This window comes from Megalops cyprinoides, chromosome 3, assembly GCF_013368585.1.
Source record: "Megalops cyprinoides isolate fMegCyp1 chromosome 3, fMegCyp1.pri, whole genome shotgun sequence".
Lineage (NCBI taxonomy): Eukaryota > Metazoa > Chordata > Actinopteri > Elopiformes > Megalopidae > Megalops > Megalops cyprinoides.
The window spans coordinates 33,905,292-33,922,465 of record NC_050585.1 but is presented as its reverse complement, the minus strand read 5'-3'; the positions used below and the strand labels follow the sequence as shown (position 1 = coordinate 33,922,465).

General features: G+C 40.8%; 3 protein-coding genes and 1 long non-coding RNA gene across 5 annotated transcripts in view; 2 read left to right on the top strand and 2 right to left on the bottom strand.

Annotated features, from left to right (window-relative positions):
• LOC118774094 (cullin-5-like) overlaps positions 1-17,174 on the bottom strand; it is a 38,659-nt gene that overhangs the window by 5,089 nt on the left and 16,396 nt on the right. The window lies entirely within an intron of this gene.
• On the bottom strand, positions 1,534-10,007 carry LOC118774095 (solute carrier family 35 member F2-like). Its single transcript, XM_036523225.1, has 9 exons — positions 9,904-10,007; positions 8,232-8,352; positions 6,871-7,043; positions 5,332-5,459; positions 4,786-4,945; positions 3,797-3,953; positions 3,602-3,654; positions 2,961-3,115; positions 1,534-1,876 (listed from the first exon to the last, which is right to left on the bottom strand). Exons 1-9 carry the CDS (start codon positions 9,932-9,934, stop codon positions 1,589-1,591), a joined length of 1,266 nt encoding a protein of 421 aa, XP_036379118.1. The 5' UTR covers positions 9,935-10,007; the 3' UTR covers positions 1,534-1,588.
• On the top strand, positions 10,575-11,912 carry LOC118774096 (ras-related protein Rab-39B-like). The gene is made up of 2 exons (XM_036523226.1): positions 10,575-11,005; positions 11,239-11,912. The coding sequence occupies exons 1-2, from the start codon at positions 10,791-10,793 to the stop codon at positions 11,663-11,665; spliced, it is 642 nt and encodes a 213-aa protein (XP_036379119.1). The 5' UTR covers positions 10,575-10,790; the 3' UTR covers positions 11,666-11,912.
• LOC118774097 lies at positions 14,095-16,925 on the top strand. The gene is made up of 3 exons (XR_005004808.1): positions 14,095-14,135; positions 16,204-16,313; positions 16,840-16,925. It is a non-coding gene; the product is annotated as an uncharacterized LOC118774097 (long non-coding RNA).

The following is a 17,174-nucleotide window of genomic DNA, read 5'->3' as shown; positions in this document are numbered from 1 at the left end:
CACTCAGTGTTCCAGCTGGAACATGATCCTACCACATGGCACAGAGGATGGTTGCTTTAAAATAAACTGCGTTCATGGTATTCTCTAGTTACTCCACCTGTGGAAATTGCCTGCATTAATTAACTCATTTATTTTATGTACTACTTAGCAACATCATTGCAAGATGTAAGGATTGTAACATCCATAAATTGGTATTGGACAGAGCTATACTGTAACTCCATCTAAACCAAAAATGACTTGCATAATAAAGCCCCACTGTTGATACTAGTAACTAGTAACTGATTTTTGTATCTTTGGTTTTTGGTAATGAATGAATTAGCTGCAGCATTAGCCAGATCCCAGGTCTGGACATCTTCAGTTTAGAATAAAATTTGCATTTCTAAATTAATATGGCCAGCTAGCTAGCAAACAACCATGATTACAGTAGTATACCAATGATATTAAAGCTGCCATGTTATTTGGGAAATCTTGTGAGTTTGAGCTTGCTTCTCTCAAAAACACAAAAGCACGCTGGTTATGGATTGAGGTTTAAGGACTAATGGAAACTGTTCTGCTGCCTGCATGGCCGCGAAACTTTTGTGTTTTTTTCTGACATATCAAAGTTGTGTTTGCTAAATATCCCATTTAAACATTCCCTTTAAATATCCATCTCATTATGCACCTTACAAAATTACAGTAACTATTAACAGAAGTGCAATGATAATGATCAATACAGACAAGGTTGTAATCAGACTTGTTGAAAAAAGAAAACTTTATTGTTAATATAAAATATAAATTGCTGACTATTTTTGGCCATGACAACAAGGCATATAGAAGTACATTTGCCACTGGTCTGGGATGACCTAGTGTGACCTATGCAATTACAAAAACCAAGATAGTGCTGCATCACCGTAACACTGTAACATTTTACCCTGATATTTACTCAACTGAGCACAGTACCACATACACATCATTTTCTTAAAAAATGAAACTTTTATACCTTTTCCCCTTTCAGATTGTGGATGGTGGTTGGAATATCTTAACACTGGCCAATGTGCAACTGAGAACAATCAGTGTGTCTACATACAAAACAATCTAAATTTAACCCTCATGAAAATATGAGAAATCCAAAATAAAAAAGAATATTTGGAGGTTTATTCTCATTATGTGTTTAGGAGGAGCAGGTATGTTCAACAGTCTATTCAATCTTTCATTAAAGTAAAAAACCTTTGCCTGATACACTCCATTTTCATACATTAACCATCATCAGGATATAAAACCATGTTTCTTACCAAACAGTCACATGGGATTCAACAACTTGGAAGCCTTACAGCAGGGACACTTCTCAAAAAAACATATAAAAATATACACACACACACACACACACACACACACACACTCAGGGTGTGTGTGCGCATGTTCAATGCCTTTGCATCTTATTTACAGTACAAAAAATGCATAAATACAGTACCAGTGTAAAAGAGTATGCCAGCATATAAATGGTCTCCCCAGATTATTCCAAAGAGTAAAAGTGCATTATTACTGGGTCTGGTAAAAGAATGCCACATGCTAAAAAAAAGGAAACAGATCTCCCCTGCCATGAGAAGTGCTATATCTTGGTGCTGCTGTATCTTTTTTCTGCAGTCTGTGTCTGCTGCTCACTCTCTTCCCACTGCATCCCAATGTGCACGCTTTCCGCCCCTTCTTCCTGCTGAGACTCGTCAGAGGGAAGCTCCAGGGCGCTTTCGGGTTTCTCACCATCGTCCTCGTCAGTGGGACTCTCGGACCCTCCCTCGTTGGATTCGGCCGCAGGGACAGGTGTGAACGTCGGCACGGCATTGAACATGATGAAGCCCACGGTGATGACCACAAACGACACAATGTACAGACCCGAGAACTGGGGAGACAAAGGGGGAACACAAGTTAGGTAGGTAGATGACTGCATTCTATACCTACATTTATAACATGCACAAACCTTTGGCGCCATTGGAAATATGAACATATATATATATATATGTATATATGTCACTCTGGAGAACAGCGTCTGCTAAATGACAATAATGTAATGTAATGATTATGCCAATGACTCAGCAGCCATGTAGACACAACAGTGCTGGGACAAGGGTTGAGGAGGGTGTACGCTAGATTCAGCTTTGCCACCATGTTTATATTGAGAGGCTAGACTGACTATCTGCTTTGTGTCCCCCTACAGTGGCTTCATAAGTATTACCCAGGTCTATGCCTCAAAACAATTTGACTGCGGAGCTGTACAATGAGCTCCTTGGACTTCGTGGCTTGGTTTTTGGTCTGACATGCACCGTGAATTGTGGGAGTTTATATGCACAGGTGTGTGCCTTTCTAAATCATGTCCAATCAATTCAATTTGCCACAGGTAAACTCCAATCAAGTTCTACAGACATTTCAAGGATTATATTACTGTCATTTGCTTAAATACTAGCCCTGGAATGCACAATTCCAATTTTTCTCATGGAAGAATCACATTTTAAATCCTCAGAATAAAAAACATGAGACTTGTGTGTACATGTGTGTCTCAGAAGGATTCTGCATGGTGAGAGGTGACTGCAGGAGAATATCAGTAGTTCATTCCTCCCGGTCTCTTATGATGCACTTGCAGTTTTTATTGTGCTGTTTTATGTGCTTTCATGCTGCGTGACAAATTGCCAATTTTTTCCAAGCAGCCTCCATTGCACCATTTCGGCTGGATATTAAGAGTTCATTTCATGACATTAATCCAAGCCCATCTTGTTCACGTCTCCATTTACTGCATTTATCTAACCTTTTAAAAGGCAAATGTAATCTAGGGTTGCTAGGCTTTCCAAAGTCAAGACCCACCAAGTTCTACATTCTTCTTTATAACTCCAGATTTTCAGAAGGCCTGAACTCATCAAGTCAATCTGTCACCTTAGAACAGATAAATCCCTGGATATTTCCGAAGAGTGCTCCCTACAGCCTTTACTCACAGTGTAGTGGAAGAGGAAGAGTCCGCAAAACAGGCTGAAGAGGTCAGCCGTCAGCAGGGAGAGGTTGACTGCCGTGGCACTGGTCAACTTCATGACCACAGGCATGCAGCTGTAGAGGGCAAACATGCAGAGGCCATAGGTGGCAAAAAGCAGAACTGTGGAAACACACCCAGTTTTGATGTTATATCTGCTGAAAACTCTGTGAAACAGAATGGTATGACACTGAAAACACTATTACTAACATTGAGAATGCTTTTTCACTGAGCATGGTACTCAGGGAATTATACACAAAGATTTTGACAATGTGTGAGTCTGCAGAGTCACACTGAAAATGTAAAACTATGAATTCACAGTACACTGAGGATTGTACATCATGACCATATGCAAAAGACAAGCAAATGGACAAGCCTTCACTCATGATTCTATTCACAGCATTATTAAAGGAAACATTACTACATGTCCAGTGGATGGAATTATAATAATGGAATAACGGCATAATGGAAATCATCAGTTTATACTTGGAGGACATTTGCAACAAAGCAGTTACTGCTATTTGAAGGCATGCAGCCTTTGTTGTCATAATGCCGCAGAGACAACACACCACAAAAACACTGAGATATACCATACTGAGCTGAACTTACCAATAGTCCAGTCCCATGTGATCACAGCTACAGCTTTGTGCTCCAGAATGGATCTGTGAGACAAAACATAACAAAACATAGGTGGTAAGACTGGCTTCAAATCAAGGACTACGACAGCAATTAGAATGGACAGATATTCGCCATATCCCCATTCTTTCCAGCCAGTACCACATCCAGACGGAGAGAGTGTCTTACAGCTGAATCCCACTGATCAGGGTGCCGAAGAGCCCCATCATGCCCAGGAACTCCGTGCGGCTCAGGTTCTTCACCGTGTACTCCTGGCACACGTTGGAGACAGCATAGAAGGCGGCGCTGATGAGCACCAGACCGTCCCCTAACAAAACATCGCTGGCTGCAGGGAGAGAGGGGGCAACAGTGGGTCGGTAGTACCGACTGAGACAGCATCACCATAAATAGCAAAGTTAAACATACTGCTTAACTATCTGGGCATGTCAATACTCAGCCAGAGTGCAGAGCAGGCCTTGGGGAAATGGACCTTGCACAATGAATAGAAGACAGCTGAATCTAAGTAGGGGCACCGCAGCTGTGTCCTTGACAGGTACTAAATCAAAGTAGCCTGATCAAATATCCAATGGTGTAAATGGACAAAGAATACAATTTCAGACATTTAAGTCACCTTGGATATAAAGACTAATAATGTGATGCTTGTTGCACCTGTAACCAACCGTAACTGGAATCAAACCACCGGAAGTTATTGATTGACATACAGTAACTACCATGTTAATGGACAATTCATCCATCATCTTTATATTCGTGTCCAGTCCAGGGAAAGTCTCTGAACTTCATGGGTGTCACATGTCAGCTTTTCTTTGATGAATTATAATCTATGGATTATGTCAGAGCCTCTAAATCTGTAGTTTGATAATGAGATATGTGCAGTGAAGCCTGAAACTGCACAGAGACAGCATTCAACAGTTCATGTGACTACCATGCAAATCCTCAGACAGATTAAAAATTACCTACACATTTTTGTTCGAAAATCTTTAGGAAAAAAATACGAAACGGACAGAGAAAATAAAAAGCAACTGAGGAGACGCAGAAAAGATGTGGCACAGGAATAAAGGGAAGTTCCAATTAACTGAGGTAAATAAGCGAAGGATTAATGGTCACAGGTTTTCTTAAATGACCCATGTGTATCCATGTGAAGGAAAATGTGCACTCACTGGAGCCCTGGTCTCGTCCCGCCAGAAGATCGGCCCCGACCATAGCCCCGACCCCCAGGAGACATATTCCCACAGCCACGTAGTGCACCATCCTGTATCGGGTCTTCAGGAATATCCAGGACAGCACCATCAGCACCGGGATCACAAAGCAGTCTAGCAGCTGGAACACAGAACAAAGGAAAGAATCTGAGCTTTCATTCCGAAAGAACTACACCTCATCACAACAGCCAGAGACACAGAATCTGACCTTTTTGTTGTAACAGAACCATGCTGCAGGTGCTACAACATACAGGCGAAAGTGTGGGACAGGTCTGTCAGCTCATTAATATTCAGGGAGCATCCATCACCTGACCTCCTTAAGAAATGGAACACCTTGTCCAGGACCAGAAGGAGTATGAGGACACAAGATTTAAAGATCTCTTAACTGATTCTGGGTTGCAGCTTTATCACTGCACAAAGAAAGCCACTAGAATATATGAGGACAGCAGTGTTACAGAAGACAATATCAATCTTCAGCACCTTGCTGGGAAAAGGATATTCTCTCACCTGTATACTTGTTAGTGTTGTGAACTGGTATGCCTTCACTACGGTGTAATTTGCCTCAACGTCTGCAAGTCCCAACAGAAAATACTTCCACCATTTTGTCTTCAAAATCTGCAAAATATTTTCATCCCCTATGTTTAAAAAGCAAAGAAAAAGCACCCTGCGGGTTATTACTGTGGACATCGGTCAGGCGCATTAACTTTAACATCCTTTTCAAATGGGCAAAGTGAGACACAGCAACACACATTACCACTACAAGTGGAAACAGGTGGAAGTGGGCAACATTTTGCAAATATGAATGACACAACATGAACAAACAATAAATATCATGTAAGTATATGGAAAACCCTGCAGGGATAGTCCTTTTGCAATCAGCACTGGTCAGTTAAAATATTTCAAAATATTATAACTACATAATGCACAGGTACATACCAGGATTAAAACCCACATTATTTCATGTGACAGACACCCTTTTCCCAAGCTACTAACCAGGCACTTACTGTACATATACACTATATGGACAAAAGTATTCGGGCGCCTGACCATTACATTGTAATGATATTGTATTCAAATACATATACTTTAATATGGAGTTGGTCCCCCTTTTGCAGCTATAACAGTTTCCACTCTTCTTGGAAGGCTTTCCACAAGATTTTGGAGTGTTTCTGTGGGAATTTGTGCCCATTCATTCTGTAGAGCATTTATGAAGTCAGGCACTGATGTTGGACAAGAAGGCCTGGCTCGCAATCTCCGTTCCAGTTCATCCCAAAGGTGCTTGATGGGGTTGAGGTTAGGGCTCTGTGTGGGCCAGTCAAGTTCTTCCACACCGAACTCATCAAACCATGTCTTTATAGTCCTTGCTTTGTGCACTGGGGCACAGTCATGTTGGAATAGAGAAGGGCCTTCCCCAAACTGTTGCCAAAAAGTTGGACGCATAGCATTGTCCAAAATGTCTTGGTATGCTGAAGCATTAAGATTGCCCTTCACTGGAGATAAGGGGCCTAACCCAAACCCTGAAAAACAGGTGTGGCCAAATACTTTTGTCCATATAGTGTATGTCTGGGACACTGGCAACTCCAAAAAAGGACACATTATTTCTTGTACGAAGCAAAAGAAGAGTGCTCACATAAAGGTGGCACACAGGCACTGTAGCACAGCTGTTCTGCACGCTTCAGCAAGTTGCTTTCTCTATTGCTCCAGTAAAATTCTAATGTTATAAATGTGTTGCAGAATGCATAATATGCTGTGTATAACTGAAGGCATTTGAGATCACTCTGAATAAAGGTGTCCATGAAGCTAACAAATAGTAAAGATTACAGACTTCGAAGCCATTCTGTTTCAATGAACAGCGTAATACTGAAGCATATTCAGAGTGTACAGGTACCCATAATGTACAGAGGCCATACAGATGTCAGCAGGGACAGCGCAGCATTATTCTGTTGATCCTGATGTGTAAAGGCAGCTCAATACCATCTGACATGAGTACAAACGCACACTGTGTTTTCTCACACAACATGACAGATGAGCAGGAGGGTGGCTCACCTTTTCTGCAAGCCAGCATGGTGGTGTAGGTCAGGAGGAGCAGGCCGTAATTTAAAAAGCTCTGGAGCATCGGTGTCTCCACTTTGCTCTCAGCCAGATACTGACAAGTGATTGCTGTCCCGCATATCAACATGGACAGAGCCTGACCCATGGCCATCACCTTGAGGAGATGCCTACAACGATTACAGTCAACAGTTACTCCACGGTTATGAATGAACCTACGGAAATATCGCTTGTTGAATTTGTTTATTATTATTAGGGGCACTACTATTACAGATTTATATGCAGAGACACATATGACTTTTACCATATAAGACACTGAACCATTTTGAATTTTTGCAATTAACAGCATCTATGCATAACATGTAAATCATGTCTAAATATGAAAATTGTTACATCTACTGGTTTGAAACTCGATACATATATACATAGAAAACATACTTATACAAATGGCCAAATTTCATGGTGATCTGCCACAAGCCATTACATTCAAACAGAAAGCTAGGACATCATTCCTAGAGCCTCTGGATGCAAACAAAGCAATGTCTGGGTGGTGTGCCAAAGTCTAAGATAACAGACTTTCAAACAAAAATAGCAGGTTGGCAGGTCCTGTCTGAGGACATGTGTTCTAAAAACAATTTTACAAGTTGGATGTGAAATATTAAATAAGACTCGTATGAAATAGTGCTGTCAGCACATTGCTGCATACTTATTGCTCACATTCTCTGAAATGTACCATTTTGGTTGGACATCGACTCTTCAAAAACTTCTGCTTAAGATGTAGAACTGACGTAACCTGGGATAATGCCTTTATGATCCCATGATCACAAATTCAAATTTGCTTGTGGCAAAAGGGCATTGTATGGACAGATCTTTGTGGTCACTTCGAGCTTGGGCCGCATTAATGATGCGTCCATCAAAATTATTATATAGTGATTTTATATCTGAAAAGTATTCACATCAGCAAAAAAAAATCTGTAAGAGCTTTTCTCCTCATACTCATAAACAGGTTTTCACAAAGCCTCACAACATAGCAAACTGCAGTAAAAACAGTGAATTGTAAAAACTTGCTACAACAAATACAATGTCATAGATTTGATGAGGTTACCAACCTGACAAATAGAAATTTGATAACCTCATGAGTAAAGAATGCAAGAAATGAAAAAGTAACAATAGTGATGCAGATGCAGTGCACAAGTGCGTATTTGATCACACACCTTTGAAAAAGACAGTTAAAACACACATATGATTTCATAACGCTTTTTTCCTCAATGAAATTTGCCTATACATAAGGTGAAAGCTTATTCCCTCTTCACAGCCTTGCAATTTATTGGAGTCATTGAATCTGTAAGTTAGCTCACCAGGTAAAGATGTCTTTCAGCCTGTAGCGACACAGTCCACTGACAAAGGCACCCCTCCATGTCCTGCTATCAGCAGACACTTCCAAAGGCTCACCTGGTTCCATTCTCTTCTGAAGCAGCCCTAACCATCAGATAGGAAAGGGGTCGAGAGAGAGAGAGAGAGAGAGAGAGAACAGAGGAGGAAAGAGAGTGTGAGTCAGAGCAGGTTCAGATGTATTCTGAGGCCCAAATCATCCCAGTACTGGAGCTGAACCAAAATGCAGGCAGCTTTAATCTTTGTTGGAATTTGAGCCTCATTATAGTTTGCCAACTGGAGCTCCTGCCATGGACAGCTATTGTTTCCTGCTTAAGACAGCTCCACAGTCCTCAACAGTCTCTTCCTGCTCTGCACACAGAGAGTGTGATGCATCATGTCCCTTTAATTTACCGTTATATGTCTGCCTCCACCTTGGTACAAAAAATTACCCCTGCTTCTCATGAATGCAAATCCAGACTAATTTTGGAGCACGGCCTTCAGGTAAAACGTAGTCAACATGATATACTTATCAACACTCAATACATGTTAAAATGAGCCCTACAAACAACAATGCATTAATGTCCCGTTCAAGTATCTACATATATACACAAGATATGATACAACGCGCGCATATATGTAAGCACACAGGGAAAAAAAGGAGCAGACAGATTTCGATGACTACAGCGCAATTAACAAGCGTGACTACTGTCTTTGTTTGACCATTACCAGGACAGGTCAACCGCGTTCAAGAGGGAATGAGAAGAGGGACGCGTACCCAGTTAGCTGACAAAAATGAACAACTCTTACTGTACTACACCAACGATATGGCTGGCAGGCGAGTGAGTTACCTTACTGGAGTCGCAAACTGGGTGTTAGTTACACTGATAGAAGGTCCCTTTTCTACGCCTTGATGGTGAAGAAACCATTACATATTCAAAACAATCAAGGTAGGCTTCAACAACCTGTGTTCTTCACCACGATACAGTTTACGACGTGATAGTCTGGGTGTTCCTTTTGATGTTGCTTATGTGACACGTGGTTTGTGTTTAGGAACCGACATACACAATCGTTTCAGTGACACAGCCACAGCTGTCGAATGAACCGAATCATTCCGTTGCTTTCGTACAAAATGTGCATCAATTATTGCATGTACCCTAACACACAAATACGAATACTATTAGATAATGCAACTGAGACTTCAAGAATACACGGAACGCAGCAAGTTTACATGTGTTTGTTCCACGTTTTGATGCACACATTGGTTAGCTATAAAAAAAAAACCCAGACGACGTTAATGCAGTACGAATTCCGTACTTCCTCGGGGCATCACTTCTGGATAGCAAGCCTTTACCACGTGGCTTTAAGTTACACGTGTCTACAGCGGCCACTAACGTTACCGTGTCCACCTGCCAATTTTGTTGAAAAAGCCTACGTTTAAAGCATTAACGTGAAGAAAATGAAGAAAATAATGGCTATGCAGCTGACTAACTGAAAACCAGCTTTAACGAGCATGCTTCCTGAAGTTAGCTAGCTAGCGAAACTGAATTGCCAAGCTCTACTTCCCTCGTTAGCTGGCTGGTTAACTAGCTAGTTTGTTAGCATTTCATTGAAATGTCAGGTAGGATATTCCATATTTTTGTAATATGTTTTCACTACCTGTGTAGCTTAATCTCTCATTTCCGTCCATTTCCCTTTCGTATTGCCTTTAATCTTCAGGAGAATAGATAAATCACCGCATCCTCGCAATCGAGACTGGTGTGTCGCCTATGCGTCAATGAGCCACTCAAACATAGTTATTCTCCGCCCAGGAACCCCTCTCTTTCGTCCAATTGGTCATATTCCAAAACCCGGCTCTAAACCTTTTCTTGGATACGTAGCCAGCTCTGTCGATCCAAAGTGCGCAGTTTCATGCTGTTGAGCAATGTTGCGTTTGCAACCAAACTATTGTGGTGCTGAAGTGACAACTCCTTTTCCAGAGCAAGTGGTGTCTGAGGATCACGTTAGTGGAGTGGGCTAATAGCTTCTGTATTGTACAGTGCTGATTTTTTTTGATCATCAGGTGTTGCTACGTCATTCAAAGAGAAAAAATAAACAATGCCGAGGTTGAAGCAATTTAAGTAGCTATGCAATTATTCGAAATAAACTTATAGGCTATTTTGTTTATTTTTGTTAGTCGTAAAACATGGGTGTTAAAGCGTTTACTTAACTGCACGAAACGTGTCATGGAAAAGGGAGGGATGATGTGATATCTGCAGTAATGCCACATTTGGACGAATATGCTGGAAGCAGTGTGTGGCGCATGGTAGCCTGCGTAGGATTAGCGCATAACAAACATCAGGCTTTTACAGGATGTATTAAACTTGTCTATTAACTAAAAGTCGTGAATATTTTCGGGTTCATTTGTTCGTGTTGGGCTATCAATCTTGTTATACGCCTTTGCGCATTTTCCAAATCTGCACTGCTTGGTTATTGCATTGTCATTATTACAGTGCCTGTGGGTATCTAGTTTACCATTAAATTCGCAGATTAACGGGGATGTTGAGATGGAAGCAATTTGGATTTACCAGTTCAGACTAATTGTAATTGGGGACTCGACGGTGGGGAAATCATGTTTGCTGCGTCGCTTTACTGAGGGGAAGTTTACCGATGTCTCCGACCCGACGGTGGGGGTAGACTTCTTCGCCCGCCTGGTGGAGATCGAACCAGGAAAGCGTATCAAACTTCAACTCTGGGATACAGCAGGCCAGGAAAGGTTCAGGTATGCATACTTGTTTTACTTTTTCATCTCGACGGTATCGTGGGCTAATTAACTGTGTGTAATGTAAGCGCGAATGAGTGCTTTTAAGTTTAATCAAACTTTTGTTGTTTACCAAGACTTGTCCATTACTACCATGTCTTACATAACAGCTTAAGCACTGATTAATAAATAATTATTTGTAATGTTTACAATTCCCTTTTCAAGACAATCTGTTTTTCCATGTTTTATTATAGATCCATAACACGCTCTTACTACCGCAATTCAGTGGGAGGATTGTTGGTCTTTGATCTGACAAACCGACGATCGTTTGAACACCTTAAAGACTGGTTGGAGGAGGCAAAGATGCACGTACAACCCTTTCAGATAGTATTCCTATTGGTGGGCCACAAGTGCGACCTTGTGCAACTGCGGCAGGTGACACGCGAGGAAGCTGAGAAAGTGGCATTGGCCTTCGGCATGAAGTACATCGAGACCTCAGCAAAAGATTCTGTGAATGTGGAAGAGTCTTTCACCATCCTAACCAGGGACATCTATGAACGGGTGAAAAGAGGCGAGATAAGCATTGAAGAGGACTGGGAAGGCGTGAAAAGTGGATTCGTCCCAAATGTTGTCCACTCTTCAGAAGAAGCGGTAAAACCTGGTCGACGGTGCCTGTGCTAGTGGTTTGGAGTGTGGAGGAGTAACAGTCTACAGCCAAAGATACAGGATGAGCCAGAGAGGAATTATAACAATGCACCGAGGAAGCGAATTGTTATGGGGAAAAAGATAACGTGTTGCCCTTGAGGCAATCCTGAGCTAGCCTTTGTTTAACAACGTATGTTTTTCTATTCAGTTCTGTGTAGCTCATGGCGTAATTCCGAAATATCAATTAGGCTACGATATTTAAATTATTCGTTTTCTCCGTATGATATAGACCACTGTCAAGTTTTTGTTGTATTAATACACTTTTCCATCTGTGTTTAAAAAAACTTTTTTCAGGTTTAAATGCTGAACAGTATGAGACATTAGAATAATAATGCCTTTGACTGAGTGCAATTGCTTCATGTATGTGCCTCATTAATGCAAAAGATCTTGACAGCAAAAAAGGAATTTATCTTATCAGTGAAAGGGCTAAGAGTGTATTTTGATGATGTCAGTTCTATTCGCCTGTAACAAGAGATCGTTTCATCGTCATTTTCATCTTGTATTTCATTGCTAAGCTATTTTGTGTGGTGTGGTTGAAACCCCAGTACAATTCAATATGCAAGATTTATTGAGGGAAGCCCAACGCGATTTTACTTTTGGATAGCGGTCGTTTTAGTTATATATATTGTTTTAGTTATATATATTCATATAAAGGTATCTAGGTCTATATTCACAAAGTGCAACCCCACATTCCGTTCAACCACATAAGAAGCTATGCTGAGAAATGTGTCGCGGTATTCTGGACTGATAAAGGAAAATATTCACTTAAAAATTAAATTGCTCCATTAGGGGAAAAAAAAGTATGAGCAGAAATAAAGTTTAAACCGTGGAGAGAATCTGAGGGTGAGCACCCATGAGCGCTCCCTTACTGACTCATTACATTTTCCTTTTCCAGCCTTCGGAGTCCACAAAAAGATCTTGTACATCTCCTCGGTCAAAAGCATTAGGGCCAGATCGTTAATTAGCGCCAACGGAACATCCATTGCAAGACAGTGCCAAGATGGTTTCAATATGCTCTCTTTCTTTGCAGCAACATTGACTTTTTAGATAATTAGCTGATATTTGATTAAATTGTTAATGACAGAATGTTTGTTGTTGTGTACTTGTGTTTATTTAAACAAAGAAATACTTATTTCCATGAATTAGTTTTTAGGTAGCTAGCATCACCGATACTATCAACAGCACTTGCATGATGTAGCCTATGTTTGTTTTACTCGTTTATTTCCAATTAAAACCTATAAGTTTTCTTACCAGAACACGACTTTCAGGTTCAATGGATTTGAGATAGGCTATATATAGCACTAACAAAGTAAACAGAGATGATGAAAAAGTGGAGACCGTACAATGTCATTTAATATTAAAGCTCCCCATTCTTAGCCTATTATGCAAAGAAATAATTTGGGAGTAAGAGTTTTACCTTATTTAAACGCAATTAATTCGTCGATAGAAGTCTTTGTCCCCACATGCCCCGAGTATGGTCTGTTATGCATTCCAAATGCTCCTCAAGAAATGGAATGAGGGAATTTAACAACTTGACCCTGACTGAGCGGATAATCCAAACAAGAGGAAGAATCGGACAAATCGCCGTTTCCAAACTACGCTTGCGTACAACAATAAAAGGAACTGCAGCTATTAAGTTCCTGGATGGTAAGTCAACAGACATTGTAGGCGAGATATAGACGCCAAGGTCTACCCGTGTATGTATTAGACCTATCAAGCACTAGTTGCGTTTTTATCTGTCACACCTCTGATTGTGCTTTGTTTTCTACATAAACGAACACATGATCACAGAAAAAAAATACTTAGGCCTAGAGGTCATACAAAACCTACACTGTTAAGGATGTGAGCCATAAACATTTTGCCATCAAAATATGAGGAACCAGAATAGCAAAGAAAACATACTCAAACGTTATTGTGTAACTGCCACAGGTGTATTAGGTATTATGCATGCAGTTTAATTATAGATCTGCTCTTGTCCATGCCTTTTTAGTTCTTTGCTTTAGTTAGGTTTGGATGGGGCACAGACGCAGTATATGCCAGAAACTGATTTACAAGAGGCGCTCGGTATGGTAACAGGTTATTCCCATGACACGAAGGCCTGAAACTTCATCATTTTTTATTATCTGTTTCCTATTCTTGTGGCATGCCCCAATGTTAGTCTGTTTGCTGCTGGGTAGCTAGGTGAATTTTCAGTCAAATGCATCAGCTCACAAGCCAGGCATTATTTTAGCTTACCTAGCTTTATACGTTTAACAACGAGTTTTCCATCATAAAGCAGAATTTCAGACTGCTCGCTCACTGTGCTGCACCTAACTTTCGCCGTATACCTAGTCCGCCTACACCATTCAGACTCGATAAGGCCCCTGAACAAGCAAATCCGAGGAAATCTCGCGAGACTCTGCGAGGGCTAAGTTGAGGGAACATGGCGACGTCTAATTTGTTAAAGGTAGGAGGCACTTCATTTATAAATTGGCAGTATTTTGTGTATATGACATTTATTTTCGGCGATTGTCTGCCTCAGATAAAATCGTTATCCTTATGTAGCCACAGCATTTATAGTTAAAATATTCTTTCACGTTTTGCACAAGAAAGACAGAGAAGCTGGATTTGGTTGTATTCATGGTTTTGTTCAATATTGCTAGGTTATTGTACATTATGAAACTTAGCTACATAGCTGGTTAGCCAGCTAATATATTGTGTGAGTTAATCAAATTATATTCAAATCTGTCTAAACAATAGCTAACTGACTACAGTGTGATATGTCGTATCGAAGGGATTGATCTGTCGTTGGCTAGCTAGCTAGCGAGCTTGTTGACTGGATCTTTGCATATTGTTGTCAGTCAGTCACTGAATTCCGACTTTAATTGGAGTTAACAAGCCATTGCTAGCTTGGTAACCTCTGCTACATTTTGTTTTGTTGGCGCCACAGAACGATTTGGTTACTGTCTAACTGGTTAGCTAGCATGGTCAGATTCCCTTTTTCAACCACTAGGCAACTAGAAAAACATTAGCTGTATAGCAGGTAAATGATGGATTCCACGAAGTTCAGCGACAGTATGTTTAGGACCGCAAACCATCCTGCTGTCGAAGTATTCCACACGCAAAAGCATGGGATTTTTGTTAGAACAATTAAAATTTTGATATGTTTGTGGTGCACAGTGTGTCACGTGTTGTGCAAAGGAAAATGACACAACAGTGTCTAGTCAAAAGAGAGATATCGTATGAGAGAAGAGAAGTGAATATCTGGGAAAATGGCACAAAGCGATGGAGGGCAAGTTCCTGAATATTAATAGGACCGTTTCCTGATTCGCAGAATCCCCTGGGCCTGCACAGTCCCAGCTGTGTGAGGTGTTAACGAGCTGTAGAGCAGTAGAACCTCGTCTGGCTTTCCTCTAACTAATGTGACAGTAATTTCAGGGAGTGAATTGACTTTGTAATCAAGCTGCCAGTGAGATAGGAGTGATGTTTTACGTTAACCTTCATGTTGGCAAGCATATTCTGTCCTGTTACTGTTTTGCAGTTCATTGGTCTGTCACTGATAAGAAAATACTTTTGTCTTTGTTTCAGGACATTAAATGATATTCCCTCTCCCCAAATATTTGCTTGAAGTCAGTGAAATATGGACAACAATGTACGTCTTTAAATAGAATCTGTGTAAGAATGTCACATGTGCAAAATCTCCTGTATAAAGGTTTGATTCCATCAGATCAGATTCCATTCTCAGCTGTGCCTGGGCTGTGTCACTTCAGAATGGTGGTTTTTGTTTTGTTGTCCTTCTCTAAACCTACAGCTGATGCCAGATGTGCTCCACAAAATGCATATTCACAGTTAACCTCACACGTCCTTTGTGGATTTGTTCAATGGATAGATTTGGTGAAGGATTTCTCCATTATGCATTATTAGGACTTGTGATAGTCAGCCAGTGAGAAAATTGCATTTTTAGCATGCCGGCAGATCCTGACTCATGAAACAACTCCATGTTTTACAGAGTCTGTTATGTTTTGCATGGTTGGAAATGGACAGCACATCACTTCACATCAATAGTTGTTGTTTTTTTTGGGGGAAAATTAGATGCCCCGCCCAGTGCAAAGACTTATCTTGAGTCCGCAATGTTTACATTTCAAGTCCAGTGCTGTAGTCACTTAAAGTACCCAGCTGTCCCAAGTCAGTGCAGTGATGTAGAAGGACAGGTGCTGGCCTGTCCCTGTTTGTACAGCAATTAACTGTAATATGGAAATGTTTCTGCATCCACAGTACCACTAAATTTGGAAATCCAGTACTGGGATAGTGCTCACTCAGAATTTATATGCAAGCGTTTTTTGAATTGGGATCTCTGAGGAAGTCGGATTCCTTTCACGTTGAGTCGCGTTAGTTTATGTTGAATGACCATGACCAGCCAAATTTAAGGGCATTAATTTCCAGTCAAGAGGTAGAATAGGCATTCTCTTTTCACAAGCGAACCCACTGGTGTTGCAGTCACAACAGGCCTACAGGTGTTTTATAATTCCCCCCAGAATAAAGGCTCCCTCCAGTTTGAGGACAAGTGGGATTTGATGCGCCCCATCGTTCTGAAACTGCTTCGCCAGGAGTCTGTCACCAAACAGCAGTGGTTTGACCTCTTCTCGTGAGTACAGCCCCATGTCATCCCTCATCCCTTGTGACCTTGCTGGTACAGCTCAGAATAAACATGCTCTGTAGTTTTGAGCACAGATCACAGACTGCTACAGTTCAAATCTTGGCTTCTTTTCTTGTTTACGCTCTCACCTCCATTTGTGAGAAGTATGATTTTAATCTTATTTGGGAGAGTCATTTTCAGGTTTATCGGAATAAACCTGCAGCAGTGTTGAAATGGAAAGCTATGTTCTCGGCATAAAATGCTAATGTATTAATCAGGTCTCAAGTGGTGTTATTGGACATTTAAACATGCCTGTTAGGTTAGGTTTTGTTTCAACAACTGATTGTTGAGGCTGTTCTTAAATCTCTGTATGAAAAGGAATCCTTTTCCTCAAACTCACCTCTGACTAGACTTCTCTAAGCAAGCAGTTTTGTTTTGCCATGTATGTGTATAGTAGGGGCATGTGTGGATGATAGCGTGATCATTTGATTGTCCAGTTCCAATTTTAATCAGTTTATGTCATCTACCTCTACAGAGACGTTCATGCGGTTTGTCTTTGGGATGATAAAGGTCCAGCAAAGATCCATCAGGCTCTCAAAGAAGATATTCTAGATTTTATCAAGCAAGGCACAAGCAGTAAGTCAGTTTGTTTACCTCTGCCTGTATTGTGGGGTGATTGCATTCAGCAAGGTAGAATGATGTCAGCTGTGAGATAAAGTCCAGGAGGTAGAGGCAGTCATGGGGAGGTGAGTGGGTCCTGACATGAACAGTATTTATTTCTTTGTTTGTTTGTTTCATAGAGCAAGATACTTTATCAAAATTGTTCCACCAAAAAAGTTAATTACAGGATGTAAAATTTCAGGCATTGTA

Bases quoted from the DNA above. Each gene is read 5' to 3' on its own strand.
- LOC118774095 (XM_036523225.1), bottom strand. From the start codon at position 9,934: ATGGACGGAAATGAGAGATTAAGCTACACAG. The intron at 3,655-3,796 runs GTAAGACACTCT...TTTGTCTCACAG, and splicing joins CTGATCAGTGGGATTCAGCT to ATCCATTCTGGAGCACAAAG. The intron at 3,116-3,601 runs GTAAGTTCAGCT...GTGTTTCCACAG, and splicing joins CACATGGGACTGGACTATTG to TTCTGCTTTTTGCCACCTAT.
- LOC118774096 (XM_036523226.1), top strand. From the start codon at position 10,791: ATGGAAGCAATTTGGATTTACCAGTTCAGACTAATTGTAATTGGGGAC. The intron at 11,006-11,238 runs GTATGCATACTT...GTTTTATTATAG, and splicing joins GCAGGCCAGGAAAGGTTCAG to ATCCATAACACGCTCTTACT.